This window comes from Amblyraja radiata, chromosome 39, assembly GCF_010909765.2.
Source record: "Amblyraja radiata isolate CabotCenter1 chromosome 39, sAmbRad1.1.pri, whole genome shotgun sequence".
Lineage (NCBI taxonomy): Eukaryota > Metazoa > Chordata > Chondrichthyes > Rajiformes > Rajidae > Amblyraja > Amblyraja radiata.
Genome location: NC_045994.1, coordinates 3146199 through 3165513, shown reverse-complemented (window position 1 = coordinate 3165513; position 19315 = coordinate 3146199). Strand labels below are relative to the sequence as shown.

Genomic DNA, 19315 nt, shown 5'->3' with positions numbered 1-19315 from the left:
TAAATGTGTGTAACATAAAGCAGTGCAACACAGGAATAGGCTTTATGGCTGTGCAAGTTATACCAATCTACTCTGCCCGCAGGTGATCTATATCCCTTCATGCCCTGCATATCATGCACCTTTTAAAAGCCTCTTAAATAGTACTATCGTGTCTGTTTCCACCACAACCAGTGGCAGCGTGCTCCAGGCAACCACCACTCTCTGTGTTTAAAAAAAAAAAAAAACTTGCTCCACCTATCTCCTTTAAACATTCTCCCTCAGACCTTGAAGCTGTGCCCTTTAGTCTTTGACTTAAAACATTAGACCTTAAAGCTATGCCCTTTAGTCTTTGACATTTCCAACATAGGAAAAATTTTGTGACTGCCTCTCTTAATTTTATATACTTCTGTTAGGTCTCCCCTCAACCTACTGTGTTCCAAAGAATACAATCTAAATTTGTTCAACCTCTCGTAAGGTAGTACCCTCTAAATCAGACAACATTCTAGTAAACCTCTTCGATACCGTCTCCAAAGCCTCCACATCGTTCCTGTAAAGGGGTGACCAGAACTGCACACATTACTCCAAACACAGCCTAACCACATTTCTATAAAGCTGCAACATAACTTAGTGACTCTTACATTCAATGTTTAAATGGAAAATAACCCTCTCCTGTTTTGATCCCAGAGCTTGCAATAGATTGATTATATTTAAATTAAATAGCTTTAAATAATTACAAAAGCAGTTCATAGTTGTGAGCTCAGAAGTCACAAAAAATCAGATGTGATAGAGAATCAACAAGTCTCTCCATAAATTCTGACACAAAAAGAAAGAAAAGAAAAGGAACGTTGACCTCGTAAACTTGCATGAACTGGGTGGATTCAACTGTTCAGATTCAGTCAAGATCCTTGTCACACTTAAGCAGAAACAAGTGATTCAGTCATACCTCCTGGTCATTTCCACTCTTATTGTAAATGAGAAGTGTTTTGTATTGTGGGGTTTGCTGTGGGAAAAGTCAAGCAGACGGGTAGGGTCAGTCTATGAATTATTCTTCAGTGCACAGGAAGTTCTTGGCAGCGACCACCTCTTTTATTCACTGAAACTTTACTAATTAACAGAACCTTTTGTTTGATTTACTGTTTAGCTGTGCCCAGCTACCACACTCGCATGGTGGTGGTTGTTGGGCATTGAAGTTGTTTCTTCTTCACAGTGGGCTGATTCCACTTCTAAGAATTACCCAAAATTTCTTTCAGTGAAACACAACATCATATTTTGTATTTGGATATGCATTTCATTCCTGCCGAGTCAAATAAGTGTCTATGGAGTGTATATTTCATTTGTTCTTGAAACATTTTGTAATAGAAATATAATGTTCAGAGAGTGTTTTTGTGTTATGCTCAAGGTTCCAGCATTTGTAGTATCTCGTGTCTCCATTTGTGAAATCTGCTCGGAGATTTACAAGAGTGTTGTCAGGACTCGAGGGCCTGAGCTATAGGAGGAGGTTCGGCAGGCGAGAACCTTTTTATTTTATTTATTTATTTATTTTTATTTTTATTTTTTTTTGTAGTGCAGGAGGAAGAGGGGTGATCTCATAGAGGTGTGTAAAATCATGAGGGGAATAGATAGGGTGAATGCAAAGACTTTTACCCAGAGTAAGGGAATCACGAACCCCAAGCCATAGGTTTAAGGTGAGAAGGGAAGATTTAATAAGAACTTGAGGGGCAACTTTTTTCACACAGTTGGTTATATGGAACAAACTGCTAGAGCAGGCAATTGAGGCAGGCAGTAAAACTACATTTGAAAGGTACATGAACAGGAAAGGTTAAGAGGGATATGGGCCAAACACGGACAACTAGAACTAGTGCAGATGGGGCATTTGGTCAGCTTGTTCAAGTTGAGCCGAAGGGTTGTAGTTCTTTCTGCCCGCATCCCAGTAGGAAGCCGGTTGAGGGTGGACTACATTTCCCAGGAGGCCGTGCGGCGTGGCAGCCACATCTCCATGGAGTCCCGCCCCCCCGCAACAGTGCTCGGAGACTTCGACAGGACGGCGCAGGGGACAGGAAACATGGCAATGTGAATCTCAAAACAACCTTGACCTGCGCTTCAAATACTGAGTAGGAAGGAACTGCAGATGCTGGTTTAAACGGAAGATAGATACAAAATGCTGGAGTAACTCAGCGGGACAGGCAGCATCTCTGGATAGAAGGAATGGGTGATGTTTTGGGTTGAGACCCTTCTTCAGACTGACTCCAGCTCTGTTTTGCTTAAGATTCCAGCATCTGCGGTATCATATGTTTTAATTTATTTTTAATTCAACAAAAACATTGACTTTGGACTATATTTGTGTTCAGCTACTTAATTCAAAGATTAGATAATTTCATATGATTACAAAGAAACAGAATCTGTGTACTTATCTGAAACATTGGAACAATTTACCATTTTGCCTCTAGAGACATTAAGAAGTACAATTAGGCCAAGTTTACAATGTCACAGCTGGTAGAGCTGCTGCCTCATTGCACCAGAGACCAGAGTTTGATCCTGACCTCAGGAGCTGTCTGTGTGGAGTTTGCACGTTCTCAAATTGACCGTAGTGGTTTCCTCCAGGTTCTCCGGTTTCCTCCCACATCCCAAAGACATGCAGGTTTTTTAGGTTAATTGGGTTCTGAAAAATTGCCTCGAATCTGTAGCGAGTGGATGGGAAAGTGGAATAGCAAAGAACTAATGTGAATGATGATTGGCATGGACCATGCGAGCCGTAGGGCCTGTTTCCATGCTGTATCTCTAAACTAAACAAAATAGTGCAGTCAGCTCAGGAATGTTTGGGCCATTGCAGTATACCTCTACTGGCTGAGTGACTTTTATTTTGATTTCAGAATTACCATTGGAGGAACGGGAAGGTAAGATTTTACTTGCGAAGATGCATGCTGTATTTCAATAGATTAGTGAGATTCAATATTAAGAGTAACTAAAAGTAGAGTTTTATTTTTGTTTTGTATGAGACATCAGTACATTAGTTGTTCTTCTGTGTCCGTTGTAGGTCCGACTGACGCCACAGGATGCACTCTGCTCATCTCCTTTAACGAGGCTCTTCAGCATTTTCAAACAGCGGATCTCTACGAGTACAGGGTATGCACAAAGAGACAGAAGGAAACTGCGTGCACTGTCATCATTCTTTCATTTAATGTTTTGCTTATTTGAGAAAATTACTTCTGTGTGCCGCCTTTTATGCTGTGTTTCTTTCGTTATAATATGCCTATGGTGGATTCTATGATGTAAATTATGTGGCTATTATATGTCTTATCTGTTGTGCACTGATAGAGCTGCTGCCTCATAGCGCCAGAGACCCGGGTTTAATCTCAATTTAAGGTGTTGTCTTTGTGGAGTTTGTGCGTTTTTGTTGTGGGTTTCCTCCCACATCCCAAAAACATGCAAGTCACTCGGTAAATTGGCCTGTGTAAAGTTGCCCCTCGTGTGTAGGCAATGGAAGCGCAAGTGGAATAACATAGAACTAGTATGAACATGTCATCGATGTTCGGCATTGACTCGGTGGGCCGAAGGGCCTGTTTCCATGCTGTATCTCCAAAACTAAACAACGAAATCCATGAAATTATGCAAGATTCTGTTGTGAGATTATTGCTGTTTGCAGTTCTCTGGTGTTACAACAGTCGGAACTAAGTGATGTGTAAAAAAAGTTGTATTTATATACACCTTTTAAGACATAATTCTGCTTCATGACCAATCATTTAAAGATAGTTACTGGAAAGTTTTCTGCAAAAAAGAAACCAAGTGCTGGTGTAACTCAGCGGGTCAGGCAGCATCGCTGGAGAACATGGATTGGAGATTACCCGAAAAGTCACCTATCCATGTCCTCCAGAGATGCTGTGAGACCCGCTTAGTTACTCCAGCACTTTGTGTCCCATTGTTTAAAGGGAAAAGAGGGCTTCAGTTTAATATCTCATTAACAAAGCAATACTTTGACAGTGCAGCATTCTGTCACTACTGCTCTGAATTGTTGAGTTCAGATGATCCTGTTATTTGTTAATAAAAAAAAACCACAAAGTACTGGAGTAACTTAGCGGGTCAGGCATCATCTCTGGAGCACATGGATAGCCAACGTTTTGCGTTGGGACTCTTTGGTAATGTTCACAAGACAATGAGCAAGTTGCCAAGGAACGTGAGATGAATTTTGATGTTAGTAAATTTGGATAGAATTCAAATAAACTGCAGACATCTTGAAGAGGCATCATAAGAAGTCTGCTGCAAGGATTTATTAACAATATGAACTGGCTGGCTGTTAAACTAAACGATATATTGAAAGTGTATGATAAGTTAAGGAGCTAATTTTTAACGAGAATAAAAGTAGAAAAATCATCAGATGTTGATAGTGAAACCAGATACTGGAGGAGACCCAGGAGAAAAATGTACAGACTTGCATCATGATTTGCTCAAAATCTATGGGCAGTGTTTAATTGTGCCAAAAGATTATAGATAGCAAATGTGATGCTCGATTGAAAGGTTGAGACAAAAGAAACTGCAGATGCTGGAATTTTCAGCAAAAAACAAACAGTTTGAGGAACCTAGCAGGTCGGGCAGTATCTGTGAAGATAAATAGACAGATGATGTTTTGAGAAGGGTTCTGACCTGAAATAGTGTAGGTTAATTCCCTCCACAGATGCTGCCTGACCAAGTTCCTCCAACACTTTGTTTTTGTCCTCAAAATGTGAGCATTGCAGGATGGAAGTAGCCCTTTGGGTTTATGGATGATGGCCACTGACATATGATATTGAGGTTTGTTGCCCATTCCAAATTGAGGAACCGCAATTTCATAAAGAAATTAGTGTATTAGTGCTGTGGGAGAGATGCAGAGAATGTAGCAGGGGATCTATCAGGATCTGCAGAGGAAACTACAGATGCAGTTCATTTGAGGAAACATGTGGAATGCTGAGAAATAGGGATTATAAAAGCAAGCAGCATTAGCACAGACATGATCAGGCAAATTTACTGCCTCTTGTTATTTTTATAAATATGGCTAAGATGTTGTTTCGAGCAGACTTTGTACTGAATTCACACAAAGTGACGTCCGATTTTTCCCAGGATCAATATATTGCGTACTAGAGGGCATAGCTTTAAGGTGAGAAAGATAAAGTTTAAAGGAGATGTAGGAAACAAGTTTTTTTTTACACAGAGGGTGGTGAGTGTCTGGAACACGCTGTCAGAGGTAGGTGTTGAGGCAGATTTCCCCAAAGGACACAATCTTGTGCTGTTCCATGTAAAAAAGCATATTGAGACATCCTCTGGTATTTAATTAATGCTTGGGAAATAACAGCCACTGTGTTTAATACTGATTTTCATTAGTGGAAATGTTTCTGATTTTTTTAAACTGTTTGTCAAAGAATTGAATGAAATTTGATTCGGAACTAACTGCAGCTGATCAGGATAAATTCAGGCAATGATGATTAAATACGGCATGGACTAACGTCAGAATTACAAGACAAGAGTCAAGAGTGTTTTATTGTCATATGTCCCGGATGGGACAATGAAATTCTTACTTGCTGCAGCATCAGAATATGTGAATATGTAAACATAGTACATAATGGGGGAAAAGGGAAAGAAAGTTCAATAAATAACAAATATAGTGCAATAATATAGTATTTTGCAGTTCAGAGCTTATTCATTGTTGTGTTTAATCGCCTGATGGCTGTATGGAAGAAGCTGTTCCTGAACCTGGATGTTACAGTTTTCAGACTCCTGTACCTTCTTCCTGATGGCAATGGTGAAATGAGTGTGTGGCCAGGATGGTGTGGGTCTTTGATGATTTTGGCTGCCTTTTTGAGGCAGCGACTACGATAGATTCCTTCGATGGTGGGGAGGTCAAAGCCGGTGATGGACTGGGCAGTGGGCACAACTTTTTGTAGTCTTTTCCGCTCCTGGACGTTCAAGTTGCCGAACGGGGTGGGAGATTGCACCCTTCATATGGTACACCCTGTTTCGACGAATGCAATCAACCCGGCGCGCACAATCAAATAAGATCAAATAGAACAAGTTATCCTACAACTTTAGGCTGTGCACGCCATACGCAAGAAGAAGAAGAAGAAGTTGCCGAACCAGGCCACGATGCAACCAGACAGAATGCACTCTACCCTGCACCTGTAGAGGTTTTGGAGAATCCTCTTCGACATGCCGAATCTCCGTAATCTTCTCAGGATGTAGAGTCGCTGATGTGCCTTCTTTCTAATTGCATCGGTGTGCTGGGTCCAGGAAAAATCTTCTGAAATATGCACGCCCAGGAATTTGAAGTTGTTGGCCCTTTCCACCATGTGAAGGGTGCAATCTCCCACCCCGTTCGGCAACTTGAACGTCCAGGAGCAGAAAAGACTACACAAAGTTGTGACCACTGTTGATATAAACAGGATTGTCGGTCCTCATCCTTCCCCTATCAAAGTCTATAATCAGTTCCTTGGTCTGAACAGATGTTGAGAGCCAGGTTGACAAACGTACTGGAGAAACTCAGCGGGTGCAGCAGCATCTATGGAGCGAAGGAAATAGGCAACGTTTCGGGCCGAAACCCTTCTTCAGACCTGAGAGCCAGGTTGTTATGCTTGCACCATTTGGTCAGTTGGTCAATCTCACTTCTATACTCTGACTCATCCCCATCTGTGATTCATCCAACAACAGTGGTGTCATCGGCGAACTTGATGATGGAGTTCGCACTATGTCCGGCTGCGCAGTCATGGGTGTAGAGTGAGTAAAGCAGGGGGCTGAGCACGCAGCCTTGAGGTGCTCCCGTGCTAACTGTTACTGAGGATTAAGTGTTTCCACCAATTCGAACAGACTGGTCTGTGGATGAGGAAGTCGAGGATCTAATTGCAGAGGGATGAGCAGAGACCTTCTGACGTCGGCCTCTGAGACTGACTATAATACCGTCAGGGCGAATGCGGGCTCAGGGAGGCACATCAGTGTTCTCCCTATCGTAGAACGCATTGAGCTCGTCACGCAGTGATGCTTCACCGTCGTTTGAGCTGCCTCCTGATTGTCCTGAAGGTGATGTCCTGAAGGTGTTCCTTCTCCGTTAGGGAAGAATGCTCAAATGCATGAAATACAAATTGATTAGGGTAATGACTCACATGCATTTAGTCTAAAGGCAGTTACTCAAGTCTTGACTTATCATCAAATTCAGGGTAAGTTGGTCGGGTGTTACAGAGATTTAGAGGGCTTGGCGTAAAAAGTGGAGTATTTGAAATGTGGCGGGATCTTTTAAGTTCTCGTGGACAACCCTGGCCATTTTTTCTTTGTACTTGCAGAAGAACATCCAGCCAATTGTACGTAGGACCGGGTTTTCTGCCATCACCCATTTTCTTTTTGGTCCTCCACGGTTGCACAAGGAGTTACAGGAAGAACGGGATCTGGTATTTGCCATTGCCCAGTGTGAGTATAGCAAGCAGTATAATTGAATATGAAAGAAGATGAACCTTTCCTCTCATACATTGAATATTTTAGCAACTAGATATATACATGATACTGAGTGTTTTACACTTTTAAGCAAAACCCTAGCTAAACATTCCCAAATACCTAAAAATCTTAAGACTCCTTAACGAATTAGCTTGTGGGTACCAAGTACTGGATTAGCAGAAATTAATGTATATTGAGTCGTGGGTTAACAAAGTTGTCTATTATTATTGGATGATTGAGTAGCTCAAACTTGTCCATAGGTGTAAAACATGTGGATTCGCTAGGTGTAGTTTCAAATGGAGGACTAAACATTCCACATGATGTATTTTTAATAATTATTAATATTGTTAAACTGTATATATTTTACGATGCAGGTTCCCTGGACAACAATCAGAAAGTTCACATTCGAGTTTTGCAGACAATTTACAAAAAACTGACGGGGGCAAAATTTGACTCTGCAAGATATGGCACACACTGGGAACAACTAGGATTTCAAGGTAACAAGAAACAAACCGCTTTAATAGTTTCCATAAGGAAAATGCACGGTAGAATAGGGGAATCAAGAACCAAAGGACATTGGTTTAAGGTGAGAGGGGAAATATTTAATAGGAACCTGAGTGGCAACTGCTGCACACAGATGGTGGTAGGTGTATGGAACGAGCTGCCAGAGAAGTTAGTTGAGGCAAGGTACTATAAAACATTTAAAAGACATTTGGACAGGTGCACGGATCGGAAAGGTTCAGAAGAATATGGACCAACGCGGGCATATGGGACTAGTATAGACAGAGCATCTTGGTCGGCATAGGCAAATGGGCCGAAGGGCCTGCGTCCATGCTGTATGAATATAAGTTACAGCATTACCAGTGCGACGGGCTGGTGTTTATTAAGGGATGTATTCCCAAAGTATGACCCAAATGGTGGGGAGCTTCACACAGCATAGAAATAGGCCCGTTGGCTTCACTCGTCCAAGCTAGTCCCATTTGCCTGGGTTTGGTGCATATTCCTATAAACCTTTCCTATACTTGTATCCATCCAAGTGTCTATTAAATACTGTTGTAGTACCTGCCTCAACGACCTTCTCTGGCACAGAGAGTTGCGAGTCTGTGGAATTCTCTGCCTCAGAGGGCGGTGGAGGCAGGTTCTCTGGATGCTTTCAAGAGAGAGCTAGATAGTCAGGGGATATGGGGAGAAGGCAGGAATGGGGCACTGATTGGGAATGATTAGCCACGATCACATTGAATGGCGGTGCTGGCTCGAAGAGCCGAATGGCCTACTCCTGCACCTATTGTCTATTGTCTATTTATTATGATTACATATTCTGTTGTGCTGCAGCAAATAAGAATTTCATTGTTCTATCTGGGACATATGACAATAAAACACTCTTGACTTTTGGGTAAAATAATCTGCATTTACCCTATCTATTCCCTATGTAAGTGATTGTCTACACCAGTATAGGAGTTTAAATTTCCAATAAGATAAATAGTGAAAATGTGCATGGAAAATGTGCAACTAAGCTTTTGGTTGGTGATATTAAGTGTCATAAAGTGTGTGGTATAAGGGATTGCAACACTGGGGTTGCGCTGTGCAGCAATAATAGTATTATAAGTAACACTGTTAAGTGTGTAGGTGCAGTATAGTTGGAAATAGATAAACCATGTAAAATTGGCTGCGTTGTGCGAGTACGTTTGCTTTTTCTTTATTCAAAGTGTGTCGAAAGAAAAGTTGAGAAAAATGTGTCGACATTTAGTTGTGAACCAAAGTAGAATGGTGAAGAAGTTCACATCTACCACATTTTATTTGACTAGGTGAAGATCCAGGGACTGACCTGCGTGGGACCGGGTTCCTTGGCCTGATGCACACTTTATATATGGTGATGGACCTGCAGACTCTACCTTTGGCTCGTGACATCTACAAACTGTCACACCATCCGACACAAGTTAGTTAATGCTCGCACATTTTAACAGCTTAAAGTCCAGTAAGGTTGAGGCATCCCAGTGTTCATAAAAAAAAAATCATGTTAAAGTTGCGCGAGGGGCAGTGTCAAGTTCCTCCACGGTACGATATTCATGCAGCCCAGTAGATCAGATCAGGCCATTGCATGATTAAATACGCACAGAACATTTGTTCTGCCCACTCACCATTGTGGAGAAGGGAAATTGTAAACTGGGGTTGGGAAGATCGTGTGCTGGGGGGGGGGGGAGGTAAAAGGAAAGGGGAGTGCATAGGGAAAGGATCTTGCTGTAGGTGGGAGAAGGGGCTTGTAGCTCGCGTATTAATGTTCACTTTAATATTATGTGCCTCGGCAAATTTCCCCCTCTCCCTATTCCAAACCTTCGACTGTGTTTGAGGCATGTGCCTGAAGACTTTGCATGCACAATAGAATTTTGATTGAGCCGTCAATGTGGCCTTAAGAATAGGAAGTTTTGACAAGCTGTTTTACAGACGTCTGTGGGCTGATGTTTCCACACCACACCTGTGGTGAGTTAGCTAATATCAGGAGGATAATTGTAAAAGCTGCTGTGCTGGGTTAGTGCTCAAGACCAGGGAAGGAAGTTTTAACGCAGACTAATGCTCTGCTGGAAGGAATGTGTGGCCATCATTTAAGAAGGCTGAGGCTTACCATGGTGCTATGCTTTGTTCGCTGCTTTCTCAGCATTCAGAGGTCAGGCTAAGATTTTGCTTAATTTCAAAAATATACTGTATTCAATATATGGTATACACAGCAATGTTTTCTGAAGAAGTGGGCAGGTGCTATAGACCTGCAGGTAGACGCTCCTGCCCCCACAAGTCTCGGGCAGATGGGGCTCGTCAGCCTGGGAAGGTAGTCCATCTCGGAGAGGGAAAACTGATTTAAAACCTCCACTGCCTTGTGGCCATATCCAGTCCTAGAAAAGGCTCCAGGAGTAAACCTCAAGAAAATCCGGAGTCGGACCCCTAAGACTGTTTGTCATTCTCTACATCCTCGCTCTGGCAGCTCCTGCGACGGAGCTGGTGCCAAACTGTAAGCGCCCTGCTGTTCCTTTGGACGTGGAGAGGGGGGACGTGCTGCATGGGCAATAGCCAGTCCTCCATATGACATCGCCCAGGCTTGCATCCGACCACACATCACCTGCTGCTCTAGCCGAGGTTTGGAGCAAGCAGCCAACAACTAGGATGTATCACCCATGGTCAGTCATGACCGAGGGGGGCCTACAACCAAAAAGGTAGACATTGTCTATATTGATTAGGCATTTGATAAAGTTCTGCATGGAAGGTCATATCGCCTGGGGTTGAGGGAGAGGTAGCGGACTGGATAGAGAATTGGCTTCATGAAAGGAACCAGAGGGTGATGGTGTTTTTCGGACTGGAGCCTGAATCCCTGTGCTTCAGGGATCGGTGCTGGGCTCATTGCTGTTTGTGGTTTAAATCCATGATTTGGATGTGAATGTACAAGGCTTGATTAGTAAGTTTACAGATGACACTAAAGTGGGTGGTATTGTAGATAGTGAAGATAGTTATCAAAAGTTACAACAGGATCTTGATCAGTTGAGTAAGTGGGCTGAAGAATGGTTAATGGAGTTTAATGCAGATAAGTGTGAGGTGTTGTATTTTGGCTTCAAAGCAGAGCAGGACCTTCACAGTGAATGGCAGGGCCCTGGGGAGTGTTGGAGAGCAGAGGGATCGAGGACATTGATGAGGCTGCATTTGAAATAATGTGTTCAGTTTTGTTGAACCTGCTGTTCAAACAGCAGGTTCAAAAATGTACTGTATTCATGATATATACACAGTTGAACCTGCTGTAGGAATGCAGAGAAGATTTACGAGAATTTTGCCAAGACGAGGGCCTGGGCTATTGGGCATGCTAGGATTTTATTCCTTGGAGTACAGGACGGTGAGGGTGATCTTACCAGAAGTATATAAAAAAATTTGTATTTTACCCAGAAAAGGGGGATCGAGGGACAGAGGTTTCAGGTGAGAGAGAAGAGATTTAATAGGAATCTGTAGGGCAACCTTTTTACACACAGAATGGTGGGTATATGGAACAAGCTGCCGGAAGAGATAGTTGAGGTAGGTACTGTAACATTTGGACAGGTTCATGGATAGGAAAGGTTTAGAGGGATATGGGCCTAATGTGGGCAGTTGGGACTGCTTTGGATGGGGAATTTTGGTTGGCATTGGAAATTAGGGCCAAAGGCCTTTTTCAGTGCTGTATGACTCTAAATAAATTTGGTTTGTGAACCAACCCGCTGAACCTTAATCCTACCTTGACAACGGAAGACTAGGGTCCACCTAATTTTTTTTCTAATTAATTTTTTGCACTCGTGTCTTGGTTTTGGCATGGTTGTTTTTCTTTTAGATCGTGTAATTTATGATTATTTTTTTTTGCGTTTGAATCTGTACTTGTGATGCAGATGCAAGCTAGATTTTCATTGTACCTGTACCTCACTGTACATGGGCAGATGACAATAGACTTGACTTGACCTGAAATATCTTTACAAATATTATTCCTTCGATTCAATACATTCGCATCAATGTGTCGATGCCCCTTGCGGTTTCCTCCGTTAGTTTGAGCGGCTGTTTCACAGCATTAGCACCTCAGAATGCATGAAGAAAGACCTAATTATTCTGGTGAGGTGCTCAAGGGTGCCTGCTGGACCTGAACCTACAGACAAAGAGAGCAACTTTAGTAAAGGAGAGAGCAGGAAAACTTCAAATTCATATTTTGTTGGAGTCATAAGGGTAGGAGTAGAATTATGCCATTTGGCCCATCAAGTCTACACCGCTATTCAATCATGGCTGATCTATCTCTCCCCTAACCCCTTTCTCCTGCATTCTGCATAACCTCTGACATCTGTACTAATCAAAAATCTATCTCTGCCTTAAAAATAACTTGGTCTCTACAGCCTTCTGTGGCAAAGAATTCCGCAGATTCACAACCCTCTGACGAAATAAATTTATCCTTATCTTCTTAAAAGAACGTCCTTTAATTCTGAGGCTATGACCTCTAGTCCTAGCCTCCCCCACTGGTGGAAACATCCTCTCCACATCCTCTCTATCCAAGCCCTTCACTATTCTATATGTTTCAATGAGGTCCACTATCATTCTTCTAAACTCCAACGAGTACAGGCCCAGTGCTGACAAACGCTCATCATAGGTTAACCTACTCATTCCTGGGATCATCCTCTCCAGAGCCAGCACATCCTTCCTCAGATATGGTACCCAAAATTGCTCACAATATTCCAAATGTACACTTCCTCAAGCCTGTGCTGTAATTCAAAAATATCTGGACTGATCTTATTGTAACCTCAACTCCATGTCTCATCTCATCTACACTTATTTCACCATTGCCATCAGGAAGAAGGTATAGGAGCCTGAAAACTGTAACGTCCAGGCTCAGGAACAGCTTCTTCCCTACAGCCATCAGGCTATTAAACACAACAACGAATAAGCTCTGAGCTCTGAACTGCAAAATACTATATTATTATTGTACCATATTTATTATTTATTGAACTTTTTTTTTCTCTTACCCCGTTATGTACTATGTTTACATATTCACATATTGTGTTGTGCTGCAGCAAGTAAGAATTTCATTGTCCCATCCGGGACATATGACAATAAAACATTCTTGACTCTTGCCACCTTACGATTACCTCAACAATGATCATTTATTCCCCTTGCTCACCAATAATCTCTTTATTTCTGCCTTAAAATCTCTATTCCGCTTCCACCACCCTTTGTGGAAGAGTATTTCAAAGACTATGCCCTCCAAGGGAAAATATCTTGTCTCATTCATGTCTTAAGTGGGCATTTGTTTGTAAACAATTGTCCCTAGTTCTAGATTCTCCATCAATAAGAAACACCCTCTCGTGTTCATCCTATCAAGATCTCTCAGATTCTTGCATTCCCTTCGTTGTAAACTTTAGTACCTGTAGTTACAAGCCTAGCCAGTTCAGCCCTTTTCTCATAAAATAACCTGAATTCTGGGTACTAATCAGGCAAACCTCATTTGCACTGCTAATACACTGCTATAATTTAGAACTACCATTTAGGATGAACACGAGCTGCGGCTCGCCTGCAGTCCGTCTGCCTTTACTTTTTTCTGTTGTTTTTTTTGTCTTGTTTTGGTTAAGTTTTAGTTTGTTGGGTTGTGTTAGGGGGTGGGGGTGAAACATGTTCTGTCTCTTCCTTCGGGGGAATGCGACTTTATAACATATAACATATAACATATAACAATTACAGCACGGAAACAGGCCATCTCGGCCCTACAAGTCCGCGCCGAACAATTTTTTCCCTTAGTCCCACCTGCCTGCACTCATACCATAACCCTCCATTCCCTTCTCATCCATATGCCTATCCAATTTATTCTTAAATGATACCAACGAACCTGCCGCCACCACTTCCACTGGAAGCTCATTCCACACCGCTCCCACTCTCTGAGTAAAGAAGTTCCCCCTCATGTTACCCCTAAACTTCTGTCCCTTAATTCTGAAGTCATGTCCTCTTGTTTGAATCTTCCCTATTCTCAAAGGGAAAAGCTTGATCACATCAACTCTGTCTATCCCTCTCATCATTTTAAAGACCTCTATCAAGTCCCCCCTTAACCTTCTGCGCTCCAGAGAATAAAGACCTAACTTATTCAACCTATCTCTGTAACTTAGTTGTTGAAACCCAGGCAACATTCTAGTAAATCTCCTCTACTCTCTCTATTTTGTTGACATCCTTCCTATAATTGGGCGACCAAAATTGTACACCATACTCCAGATTTGGTCTCACTAATGCCTTGTACAATTTTAACATTACATCCCAGCTTCTATACTCAATGCTCTGATTTATAAAGGCTAGTATACCAAAAGCTTTCTTTACCACCCTATCTATATGAGATTCCACCTTCAAGGAACTATGCACGGTTATTCCCAGATCCCTCTGTTCAACTGTATTCTTCAATTCCCTACCATTTATCATGTACGTCCTATTTTGATTTGTCCTGCCAAGGTGTAACACCTCACATTTATCAGCATTAAACTCCATCTGCCATCTTTCAGCCCATTTTTCTAAATGGCCTAAATCACTCTGTAGACTTTGGAAATCCTCTTCATTATCCACAACACCCCCTATCTTGGTATCATCTGCATACTTACTAATCCAATTTACCACCCCTTCATCCAGATCATTGATGTACATGACAAACAACAAAGGACCCAACACAGATCCCTGAGGCACCCCACTAGTCACCTGCCTCCAACCCGACAAACAGCCATCCACCATTACCCTCTGGCTTCTCCCATTCAGCCACTGCTGAATCCATCTTGCTATTCCTGCATTTATACCCAACAGTTTAACCTTCTTAACCAACCTTCCATGAGGAACCTTGTCAAAGGCCTTACTAAAGTCCATATAGACAACATCCACTGCTTTACCCTCGTCAATTTCCCTAGTAACCTCTTCAAAAAATTCAAGAAGATTAGTCAAACATGACCTTCCAGGCACAAATCCATGTTGACTGTTCCTAATCAGACCCTGTTTATCCAGATGCTTATATATATTATCTCTACGTATCTTTTCCATTAATTTGCCCACCACTGAAGTCAAACTAACAGGTCTATAATTGCTAGGTTTACTCTTAGAACCCTTTTTAAACAATGGAACAACATGCGCAGTACGCCAATCCTCGGGGACTATTCGCGTTTCTAATGACATTTGAAATATTTCTGTCACAGCCCCGGCTATTTCTACAATATTTCTGTCATAGCCCCGGCTATTTCTACAGAGAAGGGGGATACGACTTTTTCGTGTCGTATCCCCCTTCTCTGCCTCCGTCTGCGCTGAGACCTAATGGCGGAGCTGGCGGCCTCCAGCCTGCGACTGACCCCGAGGCTCCGGAGGCAGAGCCAGCCAGGACTTACCAACGAGAGGCTGGCCGTCTTCGGGGCTGAGGCAGCGGTGGCCCGACTTGCTGGTGCGGCGTTCTGGCATTCGGCGGCGGCCTGGAGCTGATGCAGCGGGGCTCGGAGCTGAGACTGCGGGACCCAGAGCTGGGGCAGTGGCCTGGAGCTGGGGCGGCTGCCCGGAGCTGGGGCGGCTGCCCGGAGCTGGGGCGGCTGCCCGGAGCTGGGGCGGCTGCCCGGAGCTGGGGCGGCGGCCCGGAGCTGGGGCGGCGGCCCGGAGCGGAGACTGCGGGACCCGGAGCTGGGGCGGCGGCCGGAGCGGAGACTGCGGGACCCGGAGCTGGGGCGGCGGCCGGAGCGGAGACTGCGGGACCCGGAGCTGGTGCGGCGGCCCGGAGCAGAGACTGCGGGACCCGGAGCTGGGGCGGCGGCCTGGAGCTGGGGCGGCGTTCCGGCTTTCGGCGGCGGCGACATCACCACGGAGGTCCGCTGGACTGGAGGGCGGCATCTCCGGCCTGGATCGATCGCCTCAGCGCAGAGGGAGAACAAGGAGAGAAGAGACGGAGACTAAGACTTTGCCTCCATCACAGTGAGGATGTGCTTGGTGAACTCACTGTGGTGGATGTTTAATTTGTGTTTATTGTATGTTTTGTTTTTATTGGTTCTGTGTATGACTGCAGGCAACATAATTTCGTTCAGACCAAAAGGTCTGAATGACAATAAAGGAATCTAATTCTAATTCTAATCTCCGTCCTTGAATAAGGAGATCAAAACTGCACACAGTATTACAGTTGTATTCTCACCAATGCTTTATATAACTAGCATATTCCTCCATCTATATTCAATTTATCTAGTATTAAACAATGACATTCTATTAACTTCCATAATTATTTGAATATATCAGCCTACTGGAGCATGCAATCGATACCCACATCCATCTGCTTCTGAGTTCTATACTCTCACCATTTAGATTAGATGGGTTTTATTATTTTTTGGGCCAAAATAGGCAATTTCACAACCTCCTCTACTGTGTAGGTAGTTCTGCTATAACACGTATCTAATTCGGTATAATGTTATTGATGCGTTAGAGAGCACTATTTGTACGGACCAAATCGGTGTAACACTATTTTCCATCAAAAACTTGACAACCACTTAGAAGTTACTTTGGAAATTTATGAACAGAAAAAAAGGCAGTCTTGCATTAAAAAACAGTCTCGGGGAAAGGGGGGGGGGGGTGTGAAGAAATAGATTCCATGTAACCACCCCACAGTAATTAGACTTTAAGAACACAGTGGCTAGTTTCACTGCGGGTAGTCATTGTAATTGACAAACAATCACTTCTAGTGGCTGGTGCAGTGATATATATTTTTAGCTGGTGGAAAAAACAATAAACTTGTAGCTGTTAAAAAGAGATCAAAATGTAGAAACAAGGAACTGCAGATGTTGGTTTACACAATACGATACAGTGCTGGACACTTTGTGTCCTTTTAGTTATTAAAAAGACCTGTTCTTGAAAATGCTGTGGGGGAAAAACAAACCAACAATCTCGTTGTAGCACAACTATTTCGAAATTATTTTCTTTGTCGTCTTCTAATGTCAATTTTTCTTTGTGGTTTTCTTTTATCCTTTCTGCAACTTAGTTCTGTGCTTTTCTAGTTGTCGTTGGCAATCTCAACAATCATGCCTTTTGGTGGTGCATTGAAGTCAAATTAATTATAAAAAGTTGAGATTTAAAATCTAATTCCATGGCACACCACTCATTGCATCTTGCCAATTAGATAAATACCCATTTGTGACAACTCTTTCCTATTCGCCATCTGATATTCTACCCATGCCTTCTGCACAATTAACTTTTATTTTCTGCAATTACAAACGTGTACACTCATGCACATGGAAAACTGGAGTGAACAAAAACATTCTACTTAAGTTTTAACAAAGAATCTGCACATAAAAATCTTGGAATTTCTTTTGGATGGTGAATGTCTTGATTTTTTTTTAGCGTTAGTATTTTTTAATATAAAATCTGTAGCTGATTTGTTTAAAATCATGAGAGGAATAGATTGGGTAGATGCAGAGTCTCTTGCCCAGAGTAGGTAAAGTGTGGACCAGAGGACGTAGGTTTAAGGTGAAGGGGAAAAATTTAATAGGAATCTGTGGGGTAACTTTTTTACACAAAGGGTGGTGGGTGCCAGAGAACAAGCTGCCAGAGGAGGTAGTTGACGCTGGGACTATCCCATCGTTTAAGAAACAGTTGGACAGGTACAGGGATAGGACGGGTTTGGAGGATTATGGACCAAGCGCAGGCAAGTGGGACTAGTGTAGCTGGGACATTGTTGGCCGGTGTGGGCGAGTTGGGCAGAAGGGCCTGTTTCCACACTGTATCACTCTGACTTTATGACTCTGACTTTTAGTACATACTCTTGTTATTGAATAAAATTACCCTCTGAACAAACTTCAGACCCATTTTGATCTTCATATTTGTGAGAGAACTGTTGATCATATTGGTTCCTCAGTCAATGTTCTACAATATCTCCTCAACAGAGTTATGTTCTGACAACATAACATTTTGCTTTTTATTTCAGAATTTCCCTTTCTGTCTGATGTCCATTAATATCACCAGAATCGCTATCCAGGCTCTGAGGGAAGAATGTCTATCCAAGTAGGTGACTCAGAACATGATGCTAATTTAACCTGAGTATTGACTGAGTAGTGTGAAGACAACCATAAGCACAAAGAAAATGATTTATTTGGGGAGCAGATTAAATTTTTCCTCGTCTTCCATATCACCCCAAATAAATAAACCTTTGGGGCCCGAAACATTAAGATTTATCATTTGAGAATGACTGTGTGTCGACTTTTAATTGTATAGTCATTGTATTTCAAGAAGTTAACCATGGACTCTTCATTTGTGCGTAGGTTATAAAGTTTCTTCAACCTACGAGGAAGACGCAGTGAAAATATACATGGCTCACTTTGCAGGCATCTTGGGTGCAAAGGGCTTCCCTTTCCAAAAGCTAGATAATGGGACAGACAAATTCCAGAGACACGGTCAACAGTCCCTGCCTCAATAGCAAGAGGCGTGGATGTCTGTCTGCCTGAATGGTAGAATAAGTGGGATAGGAGACAAAAATAAAGTTGGAGGGAAAATAGTGAAAGATTTGGCTCTACTGTGCTCTGAAAGAGGATTATTCTAACCATGTAAAGTGTTGGGTGTGTTCTACATAGTGTGTGTGTTTTGTGGCAGAGAATGTAATCGAAGACAGCAAGTGATTGCAGTCCTGAATGATTTCTACGTGGCAGCATTCCTGCATCTTTATCAGATTTGGAAAACACAGCACAAAACCATCAGTGATTCAGGATTTGTTCTTAAAGGTGAGAAATTTCATGCATTTTTTGTGAAATCCGTTGAACATTATATTGTGTTAGGTCAGGGAAACATTAGATTATCCCACCAGTCCTCGCATCTTACTCCTAAAATATGAGGTATAGTCAGCATGGCTTGGTGAATCGTATCTGACAAATTTGATTGAGATTTGTGAAGTGATGAGGAGGATTGATGGGGAGATGGTGGTGGACGTTGTCTCCATGAACTCTAGATGTGTCTGGAAGTTGTGATCATATGGGTTCCACCGTGACCTAGTCACTTGGATACAAAATTAGCTTGGCAAAGGAGTCCGAGGGTGGTTATGGTGGGGTTTTTTTCAGATTTGGAGGCCTATGACCAATTGTGTGCCACAGCGGTTGATGCTGGGTCCACTGTTGTTTGTCATCTTTACTAATCTTTTGGATGACAGTGTTGTTAACATGGTTAGTAAGTTTGCAGATAGCACCAATGTTGGTGGTATAGTGGACAGTGAACAGGGTAAGATTACAACGGAATCACACACTAAGATTACAACAAAATCTGGGGAAGTCGGCCAAGGATGGCAGATGGAATTTAACTCTGACCAGTGCAAGGTGTTGCATTTTGGCAAGTTAAACCTGGGCTAGAGTTATGCAATCAGTGGTAGGACCTGGAAAGTGTA

At 42.7% G+C, this 19315-nt stretch overlaps 1 protein-coding gene across 7 annotated transcripts in view; it reads left to right on the top strand.

Annotated features, from left to right (window-relative positions):
- elmod3 (ELMO domain containing 3) overlaps nucleotides 1-19315 on the top strand; it is a 40078-nt gene that overhangs the window by 19476 nt on the left and 1287 nt on the right. For 4 of the 7 annotated variants that reach the window (XM_033014097.1, XM_033014094.1, XM_033014096.1 and 1 more), the window contains 7 exons: nucleotides 2850-2873; nucleotides 3014-3102; nucleotides 7278-7401; nucleotides 7800-7922; nucleotides 9231-9361; nucleotides 17873-17949; nucleotides 18535-18662. In XM_033014097.1, coding sequence (XP_032869988.1) covers nucleotides 2850-2873; nucleotides 3014-3102; nucleotides 7278-7401; nucleotides 7800-7922; nucleotides 9231-9361; nucleotides 17873-17949; nucleotides 18535-18662 — 696 coding nt within the window. The remainder of the gene's footprint in view (nucleotides 1-2849; nucleotides 2874-3013; nucleotides 3103-7277; nucleotides 7402-7799; nucleotides 7923-9230; nucleotides 9362-17872; nucleotides 17950-18534; nucleotides 18663-19315) is intronic. The other 3 variants (XM_033014099.1, XM_033014098.1, XM_033014100.1) reach the window with 1 other exon arrangement.